The 17,341-nt window shown below is 44.4% G+C and overlaps 1 protein-coding gene and 1 pseudogene across 3 annotated transcripts in view; one reads left to right on the top strand and one right to left on the bottom strand.

The window, feature by feature from the left end:
• Positions 1-2,638: 2,638 nt before the first annotated feature.
• Positions 2,639-4,142, top strand: LOC128568117 (T-complex protein 11 X-linked protein 2-like; annotated as a pseudogene).
• Positions 4,143-7,885: 3,743 nt separating this feature from the next.
• The window catches only part of HSF2BP (heat shock transcription factor 2 binding protein), a 157,116-nt gene continuing 147,660 nt past the window's right edge, over positions 7,886-17,341 (bottom strand). For all 3 annotated transcript variants that reach the window (XM_053565014.1, XM_053565013.1, XM_053565015.1), the window contains one exon: positions 7,886-8,670. In XM_053565014.1, the coding sequence (XP_053420989.1) occupies positions 8,462-8,670 (209 nt within the window). In that variant the 3' untranslated portion in view covers positions 7,886-8,461. The remainder of the gene's footprint in view (positions 8,671-17,341) is intronic.

The following is a 17,341-nucleotide window of genomic DNA, read 5'->3' as shown; positions in this document are numbered from 1 at the left end:
CAAGCAATTCTCTTGCCTCAGCCTCCTGAGTAGCTGGGACTACAGGTGCCCACCATAACACCCAGCTAGTTTTTTTTTTTTCTATATTTTTATTGGAGTTGGGGTCTTGCTCTTATTCAGACTGGCCTAGAACTCCTGAGCTCAGGCAAGCCACCTGCCTTGGCCTCCCAGAGTGCTGGGATTAGAGATATGAGTCACTGCACCTGGCCTGATGAATTTTTTTAAAGATTTCCATGAAAACGGAAAAAAAAACAGCTTTTTTGATGTGCAAAGTGTAAGCTTCATCTCCCAGAAACAAAAGCATATTTTGTGAATTTTATGCTTGTCCCACTCTGCCTTTAAATGATCTCTTCTAGGCTTCATCCACCCCTTTGCTTCCCAACAGCAGTTAGCTAAAAACAAAAAAGAAAAAGCAGCAGCTCTGGCTATTCACAGGGGTGCCCTCTCTCACAGCCCCTCCTCAGTCATGTCAGCTCTGAGGGGCCAGCCAGAGCAGAGGGCACCTTGAGGACAGAGGCCCTGTTATCTCTAAGCCTAGCAGTGCCTGGTGCTGGTTTTCTGACCTAGAGCTCCTGTATGGAACCTCAAAGAAAGACTGGAAGACAGGAATATTCAATTATGCTAAGCAAAGGTTAAAACAGGTTGTAGTGATCCATGAGCAAGCAATTCACTGGAATAGGAATGTTAATTTTACAAGCTGCTGCAGATACTGAACAGAACCTTTTAAAAAAATCAATGTTTTTAATACTGATGATTAATCTATGTCTAAATGTTACCATGTGATCAGGCATCTACAGGAGCCTGGCATGTTTCATCACGTGCTGTCTACAAACCAGGCTGGAGAGTGGGAAGAGTCGCCCCAACTTCTCTTCCTTCCTGCTAGACCCCTTAGGCCTGTTGATGGCACCAGAGCATGCTGGCCTGAGAGGTCAAGAGCTAGTTGCCAGAGCTGCAAGTGCCCAGCAGCAGGACAAGTAACCCCAGATGAGGACACAGACCCAGGAAAAGACACCCCATCGTGACGACAGATTCAAATCCCAGCTCTGCAATGGGGGCCCAAGTGTCCTCACCTGCAGAGTAAAGCTGGCAATGCCAACCTCAGGGTGTGGCTTGTGAGGACTGAGTGAGCTGATGCAAGTCAGACACTGGCCCTGCAGCCAACTCACTGTGCTCAACCCTGGGCTGCCACTGTCATGGGAAGCCTTCTGATTCCACAGAAATCACAATAATGTTGCAGTGCCTTGCTGTGCACACAGAACACTGGGCATGTGCTTCACACACACTCCGTGTAGACATTTCTCAGATTCCAAAGGGGCTCATGGCTCTCCCTTGCAACCAAGAAACACTGTTGTAGGGCTGACAATTCAAGAAGAGAGCAGACACAGGCATGACTCAAAGAAACCCCTGCTGGTGCAAGCAACCAAGGGTAGGTGGGCTGTCTAGGTGGCACCAGCAGGCACTTTCCTCCCAGGTGGGTGGGTGGCATGTCTCCACTCCAGCAGGGAACTGTCACCTCCACATTGCCCCGTGCACAGAACCACATTGTGTACAGCACTCAAACAGGCACAGCATCCGGCAAGAACCCACCTGCTACTACCATTAGAGGGGGTGGGCCGGGGAGGACACCCTGGCTAGAGTTGGACAATGTGAGGGTATGAGGCTCTAATGATCTTAAAAGCAGAATCAATTTTTAAAAATATTTTATTTACTTGGTGTGTGTCATACTTTATGGGGGCAAGACATGATTGCAAGAGGGACTTTACCTAACAATTGCAATCAGTGTAACCTGGCTTATTGTACCCTCAATGAATCTCCAACAATAAAAATATATATATATTTTATTTAATAAAATGTAAATTAGATGTTGCATCTGCCCCAGCCCTCCAGCAACTTGCCAACACAAAATGAATCGTGAAGTCTCCTGTGGCCCATGACAAGTACCGCCTGCTGCCTTCCAACATATACCAAGCAAGTGCTCACAGGGCCTTTGCACCTCTTCCTGCTGCTTGGACTGTTCCTAGAGATTCAAATAGTAATGTTTTTGCATAAAACCTTTTATTCTGAAAGGCTGAGCTGCAATTATGCCTTTGTCAATTAAAAAATATAATAGACTATATGAGTGGGAGTCTTCTTTCTAATTGACAGTCATTTTTGTGCTAAGTATGTTCTAAGAGCATTAAATGCACATTTATGGTTGAAAAGGCAGCAACTCAAGAAGCTCAACTGGAATAATCTAAAATTCTTACAGTAAAGACTATTCATAAAACCAAGAAATTTTAAAATATGGTGAGCACAGTATACATGCATTTTTGAGTTCTGAAATATTTTCAAATAACAACTACAAAATTCAACAAATGGCAGGAAAGACTGGATATCCACATAGAAAAGAGTGACCCTGGACCCTTGTCTTACATCATGTACCACCTGATTCAGCAATTCCACTTCTAGATCAAAGATCTAAACCAAAGCGATAAAACTATAAAACTTAGGAAAAAACACTAGAGAAAGCCTTCATGATCGTGGATTTGGTAACAATTTCTTGGCTATGACACCAAAAGCACAGGCAAGAAATGAAAAGATAGATAGATACTCAGCCGCGGGGCAGCCGGTCCAGAACAGAGGAAGAGATAACATCAAGATGCCCAAGAGTGAGGAAACTGTACTCCAAAATGATCCCAATGAAGCAAAGTGTGGAGCCCATAATTCTGAAACATCAGAGAAGAACCAAGAAGAGGAAGACTTCTGTTTAAATAACTACTCTCCTCGTCTAATAGAAACAATTAACGAAGTTTCCAGGATGAGCATTGCTCATGAAATCATGGTAAACCAAGATTTCTACATGGAAGAGAATGTTTATCTCCAAACAGTCTGGAAGACAGGTTCATGGAGACATTGTACAATGTTTTTTGGGACCATTTAAGAGAACAACTCTTGAGTAATCCTCCCGAATTCACTTGTGCTCTTGAACTTATGACAGAAGTTAAGGAGGTTTTGCTATCACTGCTATTACCACGCCACATCCGCCTAAAAAATGAGATTAAAGAAGTTCTGGACGTGGATCTCCTCAAGCAAGAAGCAGAACATGGAGCCCTAGATGTCTCTCGTCTCTCTAGCTACATTCTTAGTTTGATGACCCTGCTATGTGCACCAGTTCGAGATGAAGCAGTAAAGAGACTACAGAGCATAACAGAGCCAGCACAGTTACTGAGGGGCAGCTTCCATGTTCTGGGCCTAATGAAAATGGACATGGTGAACTATACCATCCAGAGCATTCGACCCTACCTGCAGGAATATTCCATCCAGTATGAAAGAGCTAAATTCCAGGAACTCCTTGACAAACAACCCAATCTCCTTGATTACACCAAGAAATGGCTAACCAAAGCAGCCACAGACCTCATTACACCATGTCTGAATTCTCCTGACATCCCCAGCTCCTCCAGCATGGCCTGTTCACCTCCAGACAAGGCAGCTAAGAATTCAGATCCTCCCAATCCCATAATGGTGCTATACCAGGGCTACCTGGATCTCCTCCTCTGGGATCCTGAAAATGAAGAATTCCCTGAGACTCTGCGATGGACAGAATCCGGGTCCAGGAAATGGGGTCCCATTTGCGCCACTTGACTATATTGGCCTCAGTCTTACTAGTGGCTAGAAGTTTCTCTGGTTCAATTTTATTCAACTCACCTGGATTTGTGGATAAACTGAAATGCATAACCAAGGCTGTGACTGAGGAATTTAACTCCAAGCCTGAAGAAGCTATGTTGAATGTGAGTGAACAGGTGTCTCAGGAAATTCATTGTGGCCTCAAGGACCTGGGCTTTACTGCCCTAAGCAGTGAAAACACAGTATGTCTTATAGGACAACTCCAGAACATCACCAAGAAAGAAAACCGTGTCCGTAGTATCATTGATCAGCGCCTCCTTTTGTTTCTCAAATGCTGTTTGGTTCGTGGCATGCAGGAGTCTCTGCTACACTTCCCTGAAGGCCTTAATCACATCGAAGGAGAGTTGACAGAACTAGGCCGGAAGTTTGTCAAGCTGATGCATCATAATCAGCAGGCATTTGGCCCATACTATGCTGAGATCCTAAAAAATGTCGATACTCTAGTTCAAGCACAAGAAACAGAAGTGGAACCTATCTGACAGTGCTGGACTCCAGCCATGGCAACAGGGACCCAGGAGAGAGGGCTCAGCATGTTCCTGAGATGATATCACCTGTGGCCAGCACAGAAGCCAGCCATCTTCCTCACTACAGCCGGGATACAGGGCTGCAGGGGTCAGCATGTAAACACCAGCTGACCCAACCCCGTTGGTTAATCAACTTCTGAGCTGCAAGAAGAAAAAAAGAAGAAAAAGAAGAAAAAAAAAAAAAAAAAGAAAAAAGAAAAGATAGATAAACTAGAGTTGATCAAAATTAAAAATTCTTGCACATCAAAGGACACTATCAAAAGAACAAAAAGAACCCACAGAATGGGAGTTAGTATCTGTAAACCAAAAAGATGTTAAGATCCATAATAAAGGAAGAACTCCTGCAACTCAACAACAAAAAGCAAATAACCCAATACCAAAATGGGCAACAGTCTCACACAGACATTTCTCTATTCAAAAAAGATACACAAATAACAAAAAAGCACATGAAAGATGCTTACTGTTATTAGTCATTAGGTAAAGCAAATCAAAACCATAATGAGATCCCACTTTGTATCCCTTATCAATGGCTATGATCAATAAAAAAGTGCTGGCCAGCACGTGGTAAAACTGGAGGCCCAAAGCACTCTCCCAGTGGTGCAGCTGCTCTGGAAAACAGTCCGGCCCTTCCTCACAACAGTTAAATACAGAGCTACTGCCTGATTCAGCAATTTCACTTCTAGGTATACGCCCAAAAGAACTGAAAACAGAAACTCAAACAGATACTTAGACCCTGTTTCCCTGAAAATAAGACAGTGTCTTATTTTAAGGTGTGCTCCCAAAGATGCTCTAGGTCTTATTTTCTTGGGACGTCTTATCTTTCCTGTAAGTAGGTCTTATTTTCGGGGAAACAGGGTACTTCAATTTTAACATTGCAATACTATTCACAACAGCCAAAAGGTGGAAACAATCTAAGTGGCCATCAACAGATGAATGAATCAACAAAATGTGGTCCATACATACAACAGATTATACAGCCATAAAAAGGAATGAAGTTCTGAAATATGTGCAAGGATGAACCTTGAGAACCTTAAGCTCAGTGAAATAAGCTAGGCCTAGAACAGCACGTATCACATGATTCCACTTACATGAAGTACCCAGAGTAGTCACATAGAGACAGAAGCAGAAGAGAGGATGCCAGGGCTGGGGACTGGGCTGGGAATGGGGAGTTATATAATTGGTAAAGAATTGCTATTTGGGAAGAAGAAAAAGTTCTAGAAATAGATAATGTCAATGTTTATACAATATAGTGAATATATTTATTATCGATGAATTCCTCACTTAAGAACTGGTTAAAATGGTAAATTTTATGTTAGGTATAGTAAGACAATAATACCAGTTTTCATTTTGTAACATGCACTAACACATTCAAAGGACTCTGATTTCTTATTCTATACCTGGGAATGAATTTAAACACACACTTCCAGATAGTTCATGAAGACAAAGGGGTATCAGTTACCTCTTTCCCTCCCCACCTGAGCCAGGACTCAAACAGCATCCAGAGAAATTTTGATGAGTTCTCACCATCTTCTGAGCTCTCATGCTGTCCTGTACATCCTGTAGGATGCTGTACCCTGTACTGAGTCCTACACCACACCAGGGTCTGTCACTGAGACCCCACACTGGTCAGAGAAGCCCTTCTGAGGCATTTTGAGAATCTGTATCATGGAAGAAAATAGAGCAACTAACTTCAGGGCATCTTGAAAGGAAGTCTGCAAAAGTATTTACCAGCCTTTTCCATTATATCAATGTCATGGCAATACAGCCAATGGAAGGTACAGGATAATCAGTGTAATGGGCACATTTATGACTTTTATAAAACTCTTCCTTGAACATTATCTGACTTTTAGCCTTGGTCTGATTTTCTCTAGGCCTCTGACTTGTGATCCTATGCTTAGCACTTTTAATCAACTTAAGGATCCTCGAGAATAAATGAAGAACACAGGGCTACATAAATATCTGGAGCTAGAAGAACTCTGTAACGTCAGACTTATCCCAAGTCAGGCCACAGTGAGACACAGGTCTCCAAAGCCATCCTTAAAGACTGCCGCTCTGCATCTTAACAAGGGCTTGCTCTTCTCAGACTTGAGAAAAACAGATGAGATGGTTAACAAACAGCCAGATGGAAAGAGACCCACTCTGGTCCCCCCAGGAGAAGGGGAGAGGAAGGAGGTGAAGTGTGCCTGCTGGCCCTCCAGGTCACACATCTCTACATACAAACTGACAGTGCCAAGGAGAAAAAGAGTTCCACAACTTACTAAATACCAAAGGAGTTCTTTAAAATTAAATTTCACAATATATGCATTAACTCACCGCTTTTGTCTCTGATTTTAAAATTCACAAGAGACCTCAAACACTGCAAAGTACGTGCTTTTATATATACTTTTTTTAATTGAGTGGTTTTTTAGATAACGAGATGTAAAAAAATTATAAACTTATGATTTCCTGTTGACCTTCAGAGGAAGAGTAGAAATATTAGAAGCAGGTTACTTCTTAAAACTGGCCTGAAGTACTTTTTCTTGGAGCTACAGTCCAAACATGTATTTGCCATATGTCTCTTCCTACAGGAGTTTTCCTAAGAATTCCTGCTATCCTTAGCACCTCAAAGTTAGGAGAAAAACATAATCCCTCTTAATCATATCTACCTACTACTTAGGTAAACTACACAACACAGGAGTCGCCAAGGTTTGCTTGTTTTGTACACCACAGACTCCACCTCTGGTAGGAAGAAACCCCGCAGTTCCAGAGGCAGCACGCACTACTCATACTAATACATCACCCATTCAGCACCCTATTAAACCTAACAACTGAAAGGACGATGATATCCCGATAGATTAAGTACGAAAACACAACTTTCTCAATTTTATTCACTAATAACCAGTTCCTACAGAACCACACAGCACAGATGGACTGATTTCTGCCTTCATGAATTTTAAATTGCCTTTTGCAACATTCCCCTGGCTCTGATGAGCTAGTGTTCTACAATATGTTGGCTTGTGAAATCCAAGCAACTGTGCCTTCCTCTACACTCCTCATTCAGTCTCAGCCACAAAGTGCACACTGCCTATAAAAATCCACTTAAAAGAAAAATTGTTATTCTAAAATACCATACATAACAGACACAATTTCTACCTGTATTTCGGGCTGCGCTGGGAGAGGATGCCCAGAGCCCAAGCCATACAGCATCACACTGAAGGAGACAGCCCTGGAAAAAGGAGAGAGTTTCTCTACTGCGACTCTGAGGGGTCCTTTAAATGGCAACTCTCACTCTCAAACATCATGGCACCTGGAAAAACATGGTGTATTTCCCTCTGCAGGTGGTCCAGAACAAAAGCTGGACTGCACGACCAGTACACAGGCAAACTGAACACATGTGGCACGGCCCTGGGATACACACACTCCCACATACAAAAAGGGAGCTGGAACTTCACTTAAAGAATCTTGACCAACTGCAAGTGTTCTCATCTATGAGGCTGGTTTTCACAGTATTTGTTATAAGAAAAACTGGTCTTCTAAGTTATGGCTAAAGGGTCCAGAACAATGTAAGGGAAGTTTTTCTCTATCAACCAAGTATATGCATTATAATACACAAAAGAGCTCAGCTCCCTAATATCCAGTTTATATTTCAAAAAGCAATAGTTGTAACACATCAACTCTTCTTATTTTCTTTATTCAAAAATAAAAGAGGCACAAAAATATAGAACTAAAATGCCCAATGTCATATAAGTAACGCGTGCTAACCGATTGCGCCACTGGAGCTCCTAAAATGCGCAATGTCATCTGAAATAGCAGGTTCATCAAAAGGTGACAAGGGTAAACTTGCATTTTGGAGGGACTAATTATAATTACTAGAGAATGAATTTTTTTTTTAATGTATCTCAGACAAATTCTGGCCAATGGGGTAGATGGTTGGTTAATTAATCTCCCATTTTTACAGGTGAGCCTATAGGTCTTGGACAGTCTGCCGAGCAGTGAGGAGCTACTCTAAGGAAGCTCTCTTCCTCTTCCTGGTAGTATAGACTAGACCTTTCTAGAAGGATGGAATTTTTATATGGCCTCCCCTTTGGTAAGATTAACAAACCACCCACAAGTACTTTCACTTCCAGGAGGAAGTTATGTGGGATACATATGACTTTATGTCCATCTCTAGTCAATCACATTTTGCCACCTCTAACATACAGCACACAGTGATGGTTTTGGAATACAAAATGAAGAGCCTGGGGAGGAGAAGGGACACCGGCATTTTCACCAAACCCCTTGGTGGCTGAGCACACCTACACATTACGCTCTAGAGCACGGAGATCTTCCAGAAGCTCCTGGGCTGCAGTCTGCAGGTGAGGGTTGCGGCTCTTGGACATCGCCAGGATGCGCTGCAGGGGCAGGGAGCTCCGGAACTCGGAAGCTGACTTGGAGAAGACTTCTGGTTCCAGAACCACAGACTGGACAAGCCGTAGTACATGAAGACACACTTCCGCATCTGGGTCTAGGGAAAGAGGTAGCCCTTCTGGTTAGAACAAAACCTTCAATAGTAGTCTACTTCACTCCCACCACAGCACATCTTTCAGAGACCACAGAAAGATGCAGCATCTACTCAGGGCCCCTGAGTCAAAGGCTCCAATTCTCCTGCCATTTATCTTCTGTGTGAGTAGCCCCAGGAATTACGGAACCTGACAGCCCTGCTTCACCGTAAAAACTACCAAAAACAGCCCCATTTAAAGCTACAACACTTAGCCAGATTGAAGCCAACTCTCCACAACATTTACTATCTCTCTATTGGGAACCTTAAACATGCCACAAATTTACTTCTTGACTGTGTGCTGTAACTGGAAAAAACAATACTTTCCTTCTTAGTATATTTATTCAAAATAGCCCATTAGAAGTCGGTAGACTGGGGCGGTGCCTGTGGCTCAAAGGAGTAGGGCGCCTGCCCCATATACCGGAGGTGGGGGGTTCAAACCCGGCCCCGGCAAAAAACTGCAAAAAAAAAGAGTCAGTAGACTGAAAGATCTTTCAGTGGGAGCTGATACAACACCATGCCCAGGCCAAAGGCATTTCTCCTACAGAACAAGAGGGGAGACGGCTAAGGCTGAGGAAGGCTAGAACTGCTGTACCCTGGGGAGGGTGCAGAACCATCTCAGTCCAGACCACAGAGTTCTCCTACTTTGGGAGAGGGCCAGGAAACTTTTTCTAGTATAGACTTGCCGAAGACACAGAGCAGCTGAGGCATAGGCACAGAGGGAAGGCCAAAAGCAAAGGGCAAAGACACCTTGGCAACTCAGCCCTCAGGCTAAGTCGCAACCCCTTTGTAACAATGAAAATACACTGTGGCATTAGGAAGGTTGAGAACCACTGGGTTAGAAAAATCTGACACCAGTTGGACTGGAAGGTAACCACAGCAACAACAAAACCCAAACCCAGCTCACTCTCCCACACTGATAGCCTAGTAGAACAAGTAGGGTGGCCACTCCTAAGTACAATCACCATCTACCCACCTCTGCAAAGGTGGATAACTATGGCACAGACATCAAATGCAGCCCATGACCTGTTTCTGTACAGGCTGCAAGAAAACACCGCAAACAGTGTTTTCACATTATGAAAGGTTGTATGTCACCCTTGGTAGAGTGCCGTGGCATCACAGGTCACAGCAACCTCAAACTCTTGGGCTTAAGTGATTCTCTTGCCTCAGCCTCCCACGTAGCTGGGACTACAGGCACCTGCCATAATGCCTGGCTATTTTCTTGTTGCAGTTGTCATTATTGTTTAGCTGGCCCGGGCTGGGTTCGAACCCGCCAGCCTCGGTGTATATGGCCAGTGCCATAACCACTGTGCTACAGGCGCCGAGCCTAAAGGTTATTTTCTTTTTTTTTTTAATTTTCTCTTATTTTTTTTTCTAAAGGTTATTTTCTTGAAAGCCTCTGAAAATGTATACAAAATCTCTGGAGTTGGGGCATTAGTCACAATTGAGACTGGACGTCCTATTTAGAAAGTGTGAAGAGTAAGTAAACACATACCTACAAAGACTAGGGACTTTCCCTCTACCTCACTTTGTCTCCAGAGTTTACAGGCGTTTGCCCTCAGGACAGGAGAGCAGATGAGTCGTCTTCGGACAATCTGAGTAACCCAAGAGGCATATCAAATATACTGGCCATGCGATCCCAGTAAGTAAGTGTACCAGCTCGAAGTGCAGGCAAGTTCGTGAGCCCCATGGACAAGTCTACCCACCTCTGCAAAGGTGGATAACTATCTGATCAGCATTATAAATCCCACCACTAAATATGACAGACAGCCATGCATCACCAGACCCCTGAGAAAAGATAGGTAAGCATTGTTTTAAACAGAAACAAAGGAAAGAGGTTGTGTAGTGAGAAGAAATGTTTTTAAAAATTGTTAATGCCTCCCTCAAGGAGATAAAAGTAGCTCTATCATCTATTAAGCAGAATAGGATGCCATTTTTTTTTTTTTGAGACAAAGTCTTACTATGTTGCCCTTGGTAGAGTGCCGTGGCATCACAGCTCACAGCAACCTCAAACTCTTGGGCTTAAGTGATTCTCTTGCCTCAGCCTCCCAAGTAGCTGAGGCAACAGGCACCCACCACCATGCCTGGCTATTTTTTGTTACAGTTGTCATTGTTGTTTGGCTGGCCCAGGCCGGGTTCAAAACTGCCACCCTTGATGTATGTGGCTGGCGCCATAACCACTGTGCTACGGGCACCAAGCCATTTTTTTCAAAAGACATTAAAAACAAACACACACCAGCAGTCTTAGACATTAAATGCATGACAGGAGAAATGAAAACTTCAATAGGAAGTATGAAAAATAAAGGATATAGCAACAGATATTTCTTGTCACTTGTTGACCAAACTGTCAGTGATGATACCAGCGTGTTTTAAACACAAGCATGCTTGCTCCCTGGCCACTTCCCAGCCACATATTGGGCTATACGTCTTGCTCCCTGGAACTTAGGAACATGCACTGGTCCAGCAGCAACATACACATACAAGCCCACGATTACAAACTTTGAACAACAAGGAAAGAAGGTAAGAACATCATCCTTCTTGACTCCAAACTGGTGTGTGAGCTGGACGGTTTTTGTTTCCCTTCCTAGAAACTGCCCAAGAGGAAGCTGTCTGTTGTTGCTCCTGCCTCACTTCACACTACCTCCTTTACATCTCAGCAACTCCAGACAATCCTTCTTAAGGTCACCAATGACCTTTATGTTGGCACTCAGCTCTTATCTCCCTTCGCTTCCACTCACTGGCCACAGCTGAGCACTCCCTCCACCCTGATACGCTTTCTCTTCTCGGCCTCCACAATAATCCCTCCTCACCAGCTCCTCCTGGCGCCTCCCTTTAGATGTCAGAGCACCCACAGAGCTCTGTCCTGGGCTCCCTTCTCTGTCTACTCCCCTTAGGTGACTTCATCTCCTCCCCGGTGCTTCAAATCCCATGCATCTGCCAGCGACTCTCAAGTCCATTTCCCCAACCTTAGTCTCCCCAGGAACTCCAGACTTCACATCCACAGAAGCCCGTCTTGACAGCCTCTGGAGATCCACTGCCACTGTAGGTTTTATAAGGCAGACGCTAGCCACTGGGGCTCTATGCTCTCCCCCACCCCCAACCTCGCCTTCCCATCTCAGTGAACTACACAGACACTCACCCAAGATACCCATGGTTACGAGGTCCTCTCACATCCATTAGACGTCTTGCCACTCTGCCTCCACACACACCTTCAGCCCTCAACTCCCATGCTAGGTAAAGCTGTCCCGCCTCACCTGCACTGGCCTTCCCAGAGGCATCTCATTCAGCACTCCATCCGCCACTTCCCACTCCCACCATCTGCCACACTGCTGCCAGAGTGAAGCATAAAGGGAATCAGAATGTGCCCTGCCCTGCTCTCCAGCAGGCCCTCACCACATTTAGCACAAACTTCACATCTCCAGCCTGGCTGAGGTAGCCCCACCTGATCTAGCCCTTCTGCTTCCCTGGGCTCTCTGCATGTCAGTCACCCGTCCCCACCATGTACTAGGAGCACTGGTCTGTTCTCCGCTTCCAGAACATGCCAAAGTCCATTTCCCCAATGTCCATTCTGCCCACAACACACACATATATGCCCTGTTCCTTTCAAATTCGGCTTACTAGTTTTAGCTCCAACATGCAAAGAGCTTAGAAATCATCACTCCCATCCTTAACAACAGAAAAGCTAAACAAACTGAAAGTCAGTGACTTTTCTTAGATTGCTTTCGGGGAATGGAGGTCACAGGGTAACCTGCCACGCTGAAACCAAGAGAGTCATAGCAAGACCTGCTTCCCTAGAGGAAAAGCCACTAGAGCCCTGACTGACAGGAACTTTTAAATGACCACTCTGACAAACTGTTAGAAGCTGAGCACCCATGAGAGCAAATCACTCTTGGGAGATCACAGTCTTAGGTAGACCCCACATTTTGTGGACTGTGCCTCTAGGAACCCCACCAGGTTCTCATAGTGAAGAGCCAAGAAAGGTACCCTCCTGGCTATAGCAGGGGAAGGGAGAGTGACCATCGGGAAGCACACACGGGGTGCACTCCATTACAAAGGCTCTTCTCCAGGGAAAAAGGCTATCACAGCCTTATCCCATTTAAAGGGAAGGGTACTTTTCCCATCCTAGGCCCTTCTGCCATCTTTCACTCTCATAAAGAGGAGAGGGCTGAGAATGGTCTGTCAGGGTCATAGCGCAGGGACACAGGCCCACTAAAAGACTTAGATTTAATCTAAAGATGATGAACACTTCCCTCCCACACACACCTTAAATCATACCAACAGAGATTTTTGATTACAATACACAATAACACACAACAGAGATTATTAAAACAAGGGATTACAGATGAAAGAGCTACAAAACACAGGCTCTGAGGAGGTATTATAAGGAAAACCCAGGGCAGAATAAACAAGGGTACTAGAGGAATACAAAGTCTCTCACACTTGCATTAGACCCAGCCCAACTTCTAACTAATATGAAACATCACAGTAAAGGCTTTGGTTCCTGTTAATTGACAAACCATGCCTAGCTTTCAACCAGAAATTACAAAGTGTGGCAAAAGGAAAGAGAAAGCACAGTTTGAAGAGACAAAACAACTGTCTGAAACAGATGCAGAAAGGACAGATTTTGGAATCTTAATTTCTTCTTTAGAAGACCCTATCTCCAAATATAGCCAATTATAAGAGACTGAGGATTAGGACTTCACATATGACTGTGGCGGGGAAACACAATTCTGCCTCTTTTTCTAATGGAAAACAAAGGAAGATAAGGACAGGTAATGGAAACAGAGAGATGGAAACTCTAAGAAAGAATCAACTTTCATCTTCACTCGTGTCTCCCCAGAGAGGCCATCAGTCACCACCCTCTCCCGCCCTCCCTCCCTACTCATCTCTGCTGATCCTCTCATGACACTTCCTCCATGGAATTCTTTCCCCCCCTCCACTAGGCTGATGCTTCATGAAAGTAGGGACTTCAGCTGTACTGCTCACCACTGCGTCCCCAATACTTGGAGTAAGGGCTCAGTACATAATTGTTAAATGAACGAAAACACTATTTTATGTGGCTAAGGCTGATGTGAGAAAAGTAATCCATAAATGATAAGGAAATTTCAGAACAACAAGACTTAATAAAAAAAATAATAAATAAGTAAAACATAATGAATAAAATAAAATGTATGCTATAAAAAAAGGAAATTTCAGAGCAAAAAAAAATAACTACACAAGATGAAGAAATAGCTGTGAACCTCCCCCACACACACACCAAAAGGTAAAATTAAACAGCCCATTAAAGTTGTAGGACACATGCAGTCAAGGATGCAGCCCACCAGGAGTAACCTCTCAGCAACATCATCACGAGGAAATCACAGTCAGCTGAGTGACAGCACATGCGGGGAATATAGGCTAAGGGGAAGGGAATGTCTGCTGACTGTGTCATAACTCCCTGGCATCCTAGGGAACAGTGCCTTGGCCACCCAGAGTGACCACACACCCCAATACCTAAGCTGAAGGAGCACTCTTCATTCCAGGGAAACAACGCCTGGACTTCCCAGAACAGTCACACACCCCAGGCCTGAGCTGCAGCAGCACCTTGCCCCCTGGGGAATTGGTGCCCTGGCCGAACTGAGCAGCTGAGCATCCTAGGGTTGAGCTGACACAGTACCTGCCATCCAGCAAAACCGCAGTGGCTGCGCTGAGACACCCCACCCTACAGCTCACATAACTCTAGTGCCTCTAGTACCCTGCTTCCCTGGAGCTGGACTAGTGCCCTAGAGGTTGAGGTGCTAAGACACCCCCTTCCCTGGGGAGTGGAGTCACAGCAGTGCCATCCCTGTCCCTTAGGACCCAAACAAAAGCTATCCCCAGCCATTTGAGGTACCTGTTGCTGCTATGCCTGGCCTCACAAAGTCTGGGGTACTGCTCAGCCCCACCATCCTGAGTCTAGAATCACTTCTGCTCAGCGCCTCATCCTCTGGGACTTGAGTTACTACTGAGCCCTATTAGCTCAGGTTCTCAATAGGCAACTGTACCCTGCTCCTCAGGCCCAAAGCCCCAGAGCACCCTTTCTTCTCTGAAATTTGACCAGTTCTGTGCCCTTCCTTCTAGGAGTAGAATTACAGCTATAACCCAGACCCCTCGGCCCAAGCTGCTAGGGGGTGCCTCAGAGTCACAGATCGCTGCTCTGTGGGCAATCTACATGCACCTCTGTACAGAGAGTAAACCTAAACCCCAAGACCCAGGTGCCACAATAGGTTTGCAAGGCCCCGAGCCTAGGACCCTGACCCCACAGCTGTTCTGACCATCTGCACCTGGAACCCAGTGTCATGGGAGCTACTTGTATGCTGTGTCAGACCTGACATCAACAGGGATTCCCATGGCTAAGTCTTCCCATTGTGTGGAAAATGAGACTATGTGGACCCCAACAGCTCCTGACACCAAGGATATTAACAATGTACTCTATCATCACCACTGCCACAAACTTCTGCAGACAAGGCCACTAAGGCTCTTATAGATAGTTATTGCTGCTGTGGAACGCAGCTGAAGAAGCTGCACAGAGACAATATCATCTGTGTACCTATCTGGAAATAGACTTACCACACTTCCCAATAGGCACACTAGAACCCAAGTACAGGTGAAAGTCTCTACCAAAGAAATTCAAAAAAAATTTCTGAGACAGAATTTCACTCTGTTGCCCTGATAGAGTGCTGTGGCATCATAGCTCACAGAAACCTCAGACTCCTGGGCTTAAGTGATCCTCTTGCCTCTCCCTCCCAAGTAGCTGGGCCTACAGATACCACCACCATGCCCAGCTAGTTTTATTTATTTATTTATTTAGTAGAGATGGGGTATTTTTCTTGCTCAGGCTGGTAAAAAAGTCATTCTAGAAAGTTAAGAAAAGGCAAATTGTTATATTAAACACACAGACATCAATGCAGGGACTTAAGAATCATGAAAAAATAAGGAACTATAATACCAACAAAAGAACATAATACTCTAGTATCAAAACCCCACAAACTCAACAAACTGACAAAAAAGGAATTCCAAATGATCTTAAGGAAACTCAATAGGGTATAAGAAAATAGTCAATGAGGGATCGGGGCCCATAGCTCAGTGAATAGCTAAACAACAATGACAACTGCAACAAAAAAACTAGCCACGCGTTGTGGTGGGCGCCTCTCTAGTCCCAGCTACTTCGGAGGCTGAGGCAAGAGAATCACTTAAGCCCAAGATTTTGAGGTTGCTGTGAGCTGTGACACCACAGCACTATACCAAGGGTGACATACTGAGACTCTGTCTCAAAAAAAAAAAAAAAAAAGAAAGAAAGAAAAAGAAAATACTCAATGAAATCAGAAAAATAATTCCTGACCTGAATGAGATATTCAACAAAGAGAATTCATCTCAATGAATGAAATAAAAAATATAATAAAGAGCTTCAATAGCAGACTCAAACAGAAGAAAGAATCTCTGAACATGTGGGCAGGTCATTTGAAATATTTCCCCAGTCAGAAGGAGGAGGAAACAAAAAGAATGAAAAAGAGTGAAGACAAGAATGGAGAAGCATGAATCCTATGTACTCAATTTTGATATGAGGACAATTAATGACAATTAAGGTTATGGGGGGGGAAGCAGAAAGAGGGAAGGAGGGAGGGGGGTGGGGCCTTGGTGTGTGTCACACTTTATGGGGGCAAGACATGATTGCAAGAGGGACTTTACCTAACAATTGCAATCAGTGTAACCTGGCTTATTGTACCCTCAATGAATCCCCAACAATAAAAAAAAAAAAAAAAAAGAGTGAAGAAAGTCTACAAGACTTAAGCGCCACCAAACAAATTTCAAATAATAGGAATTAAGAAAAAGAAGAGAGGGCGGTGCCTGTGGCTCAGTCGGTAAGGCGCTGGCCCCATATACCGAGGGTGACGGGTTCAAACCCGGCCCTGGCCAAACTGCAACCAAAAAATAGCTGGGCGTTGTGGCGGGCGCCTGTAGTCCCAGCTACTTGGGAGGCTGAGGCAAGAGAATCGCTTAAGCCCAGGAGTTGGAGGTTGCTGTGAGCTGTGTGAGGCCACGGCACTCTACCGAGGGCCATAAAGTGAGACCCTGTCTCTACAAAAAAAAAAGATAAAGAAGAGAAACACTAGTTAATTAAATAATAGCTGAAAACCTCCTAAGTCTGGAGAAAAATATAAACATCAAAATCACATCCTTAGGGCTCAGCCCCTGTGGCTCAAGCGGCTAAGGCGCCAGTCACATATACCTGAGCTGGTGGGTTCGAAACCAGCCCGGGCCTGCCAAACAACGACGGCTGCAACCAAAATCACATCCTTAGCATCCAGTGAGCTTAAGATCTCCAAACAGATTTAGCCCAAAAAGATCCTTCCCAAGACATACTATAGTCATACTTTCAAAAGTCAAACACAAAAAATGGAAGACTTCTAAAACCAGCAAGAGATAAGCACCAAGTCACATTCAAGAGAATCTCCATTAAACTAATAGCAGATTTCTCCACAGAAACTTTAATGGCCAGTAGAATGGAATATTATATTCAAACTGTTGGAAGAAACAAAATTGCCAGCCAAAATAACTGGCAAAAGCTATACACACAGCAAAGCTATCCTTTAGAGATGAGGGAAAAATAAAGTTCTCC

This window comes from Nycticebus coucang, chromosome 16 (assembly GCF_027406575.1).
Source record: "Nycticebus coucang isolate mNycCou1 chromosome 16, mNycCou1.pri, whole genome shotgun sequence".
Lineage (NCBI taxonomy): Eukaryota > Metazoa > Chordata > Mammalia > Primates > Lorisidae > Nycticebus > Nycticebus coucang.
The sequence above is the reverse complement of the archived record's forward strand: the minus strand, read 5'-3'. Positions and strand labels throughout refer to the sequence as shown.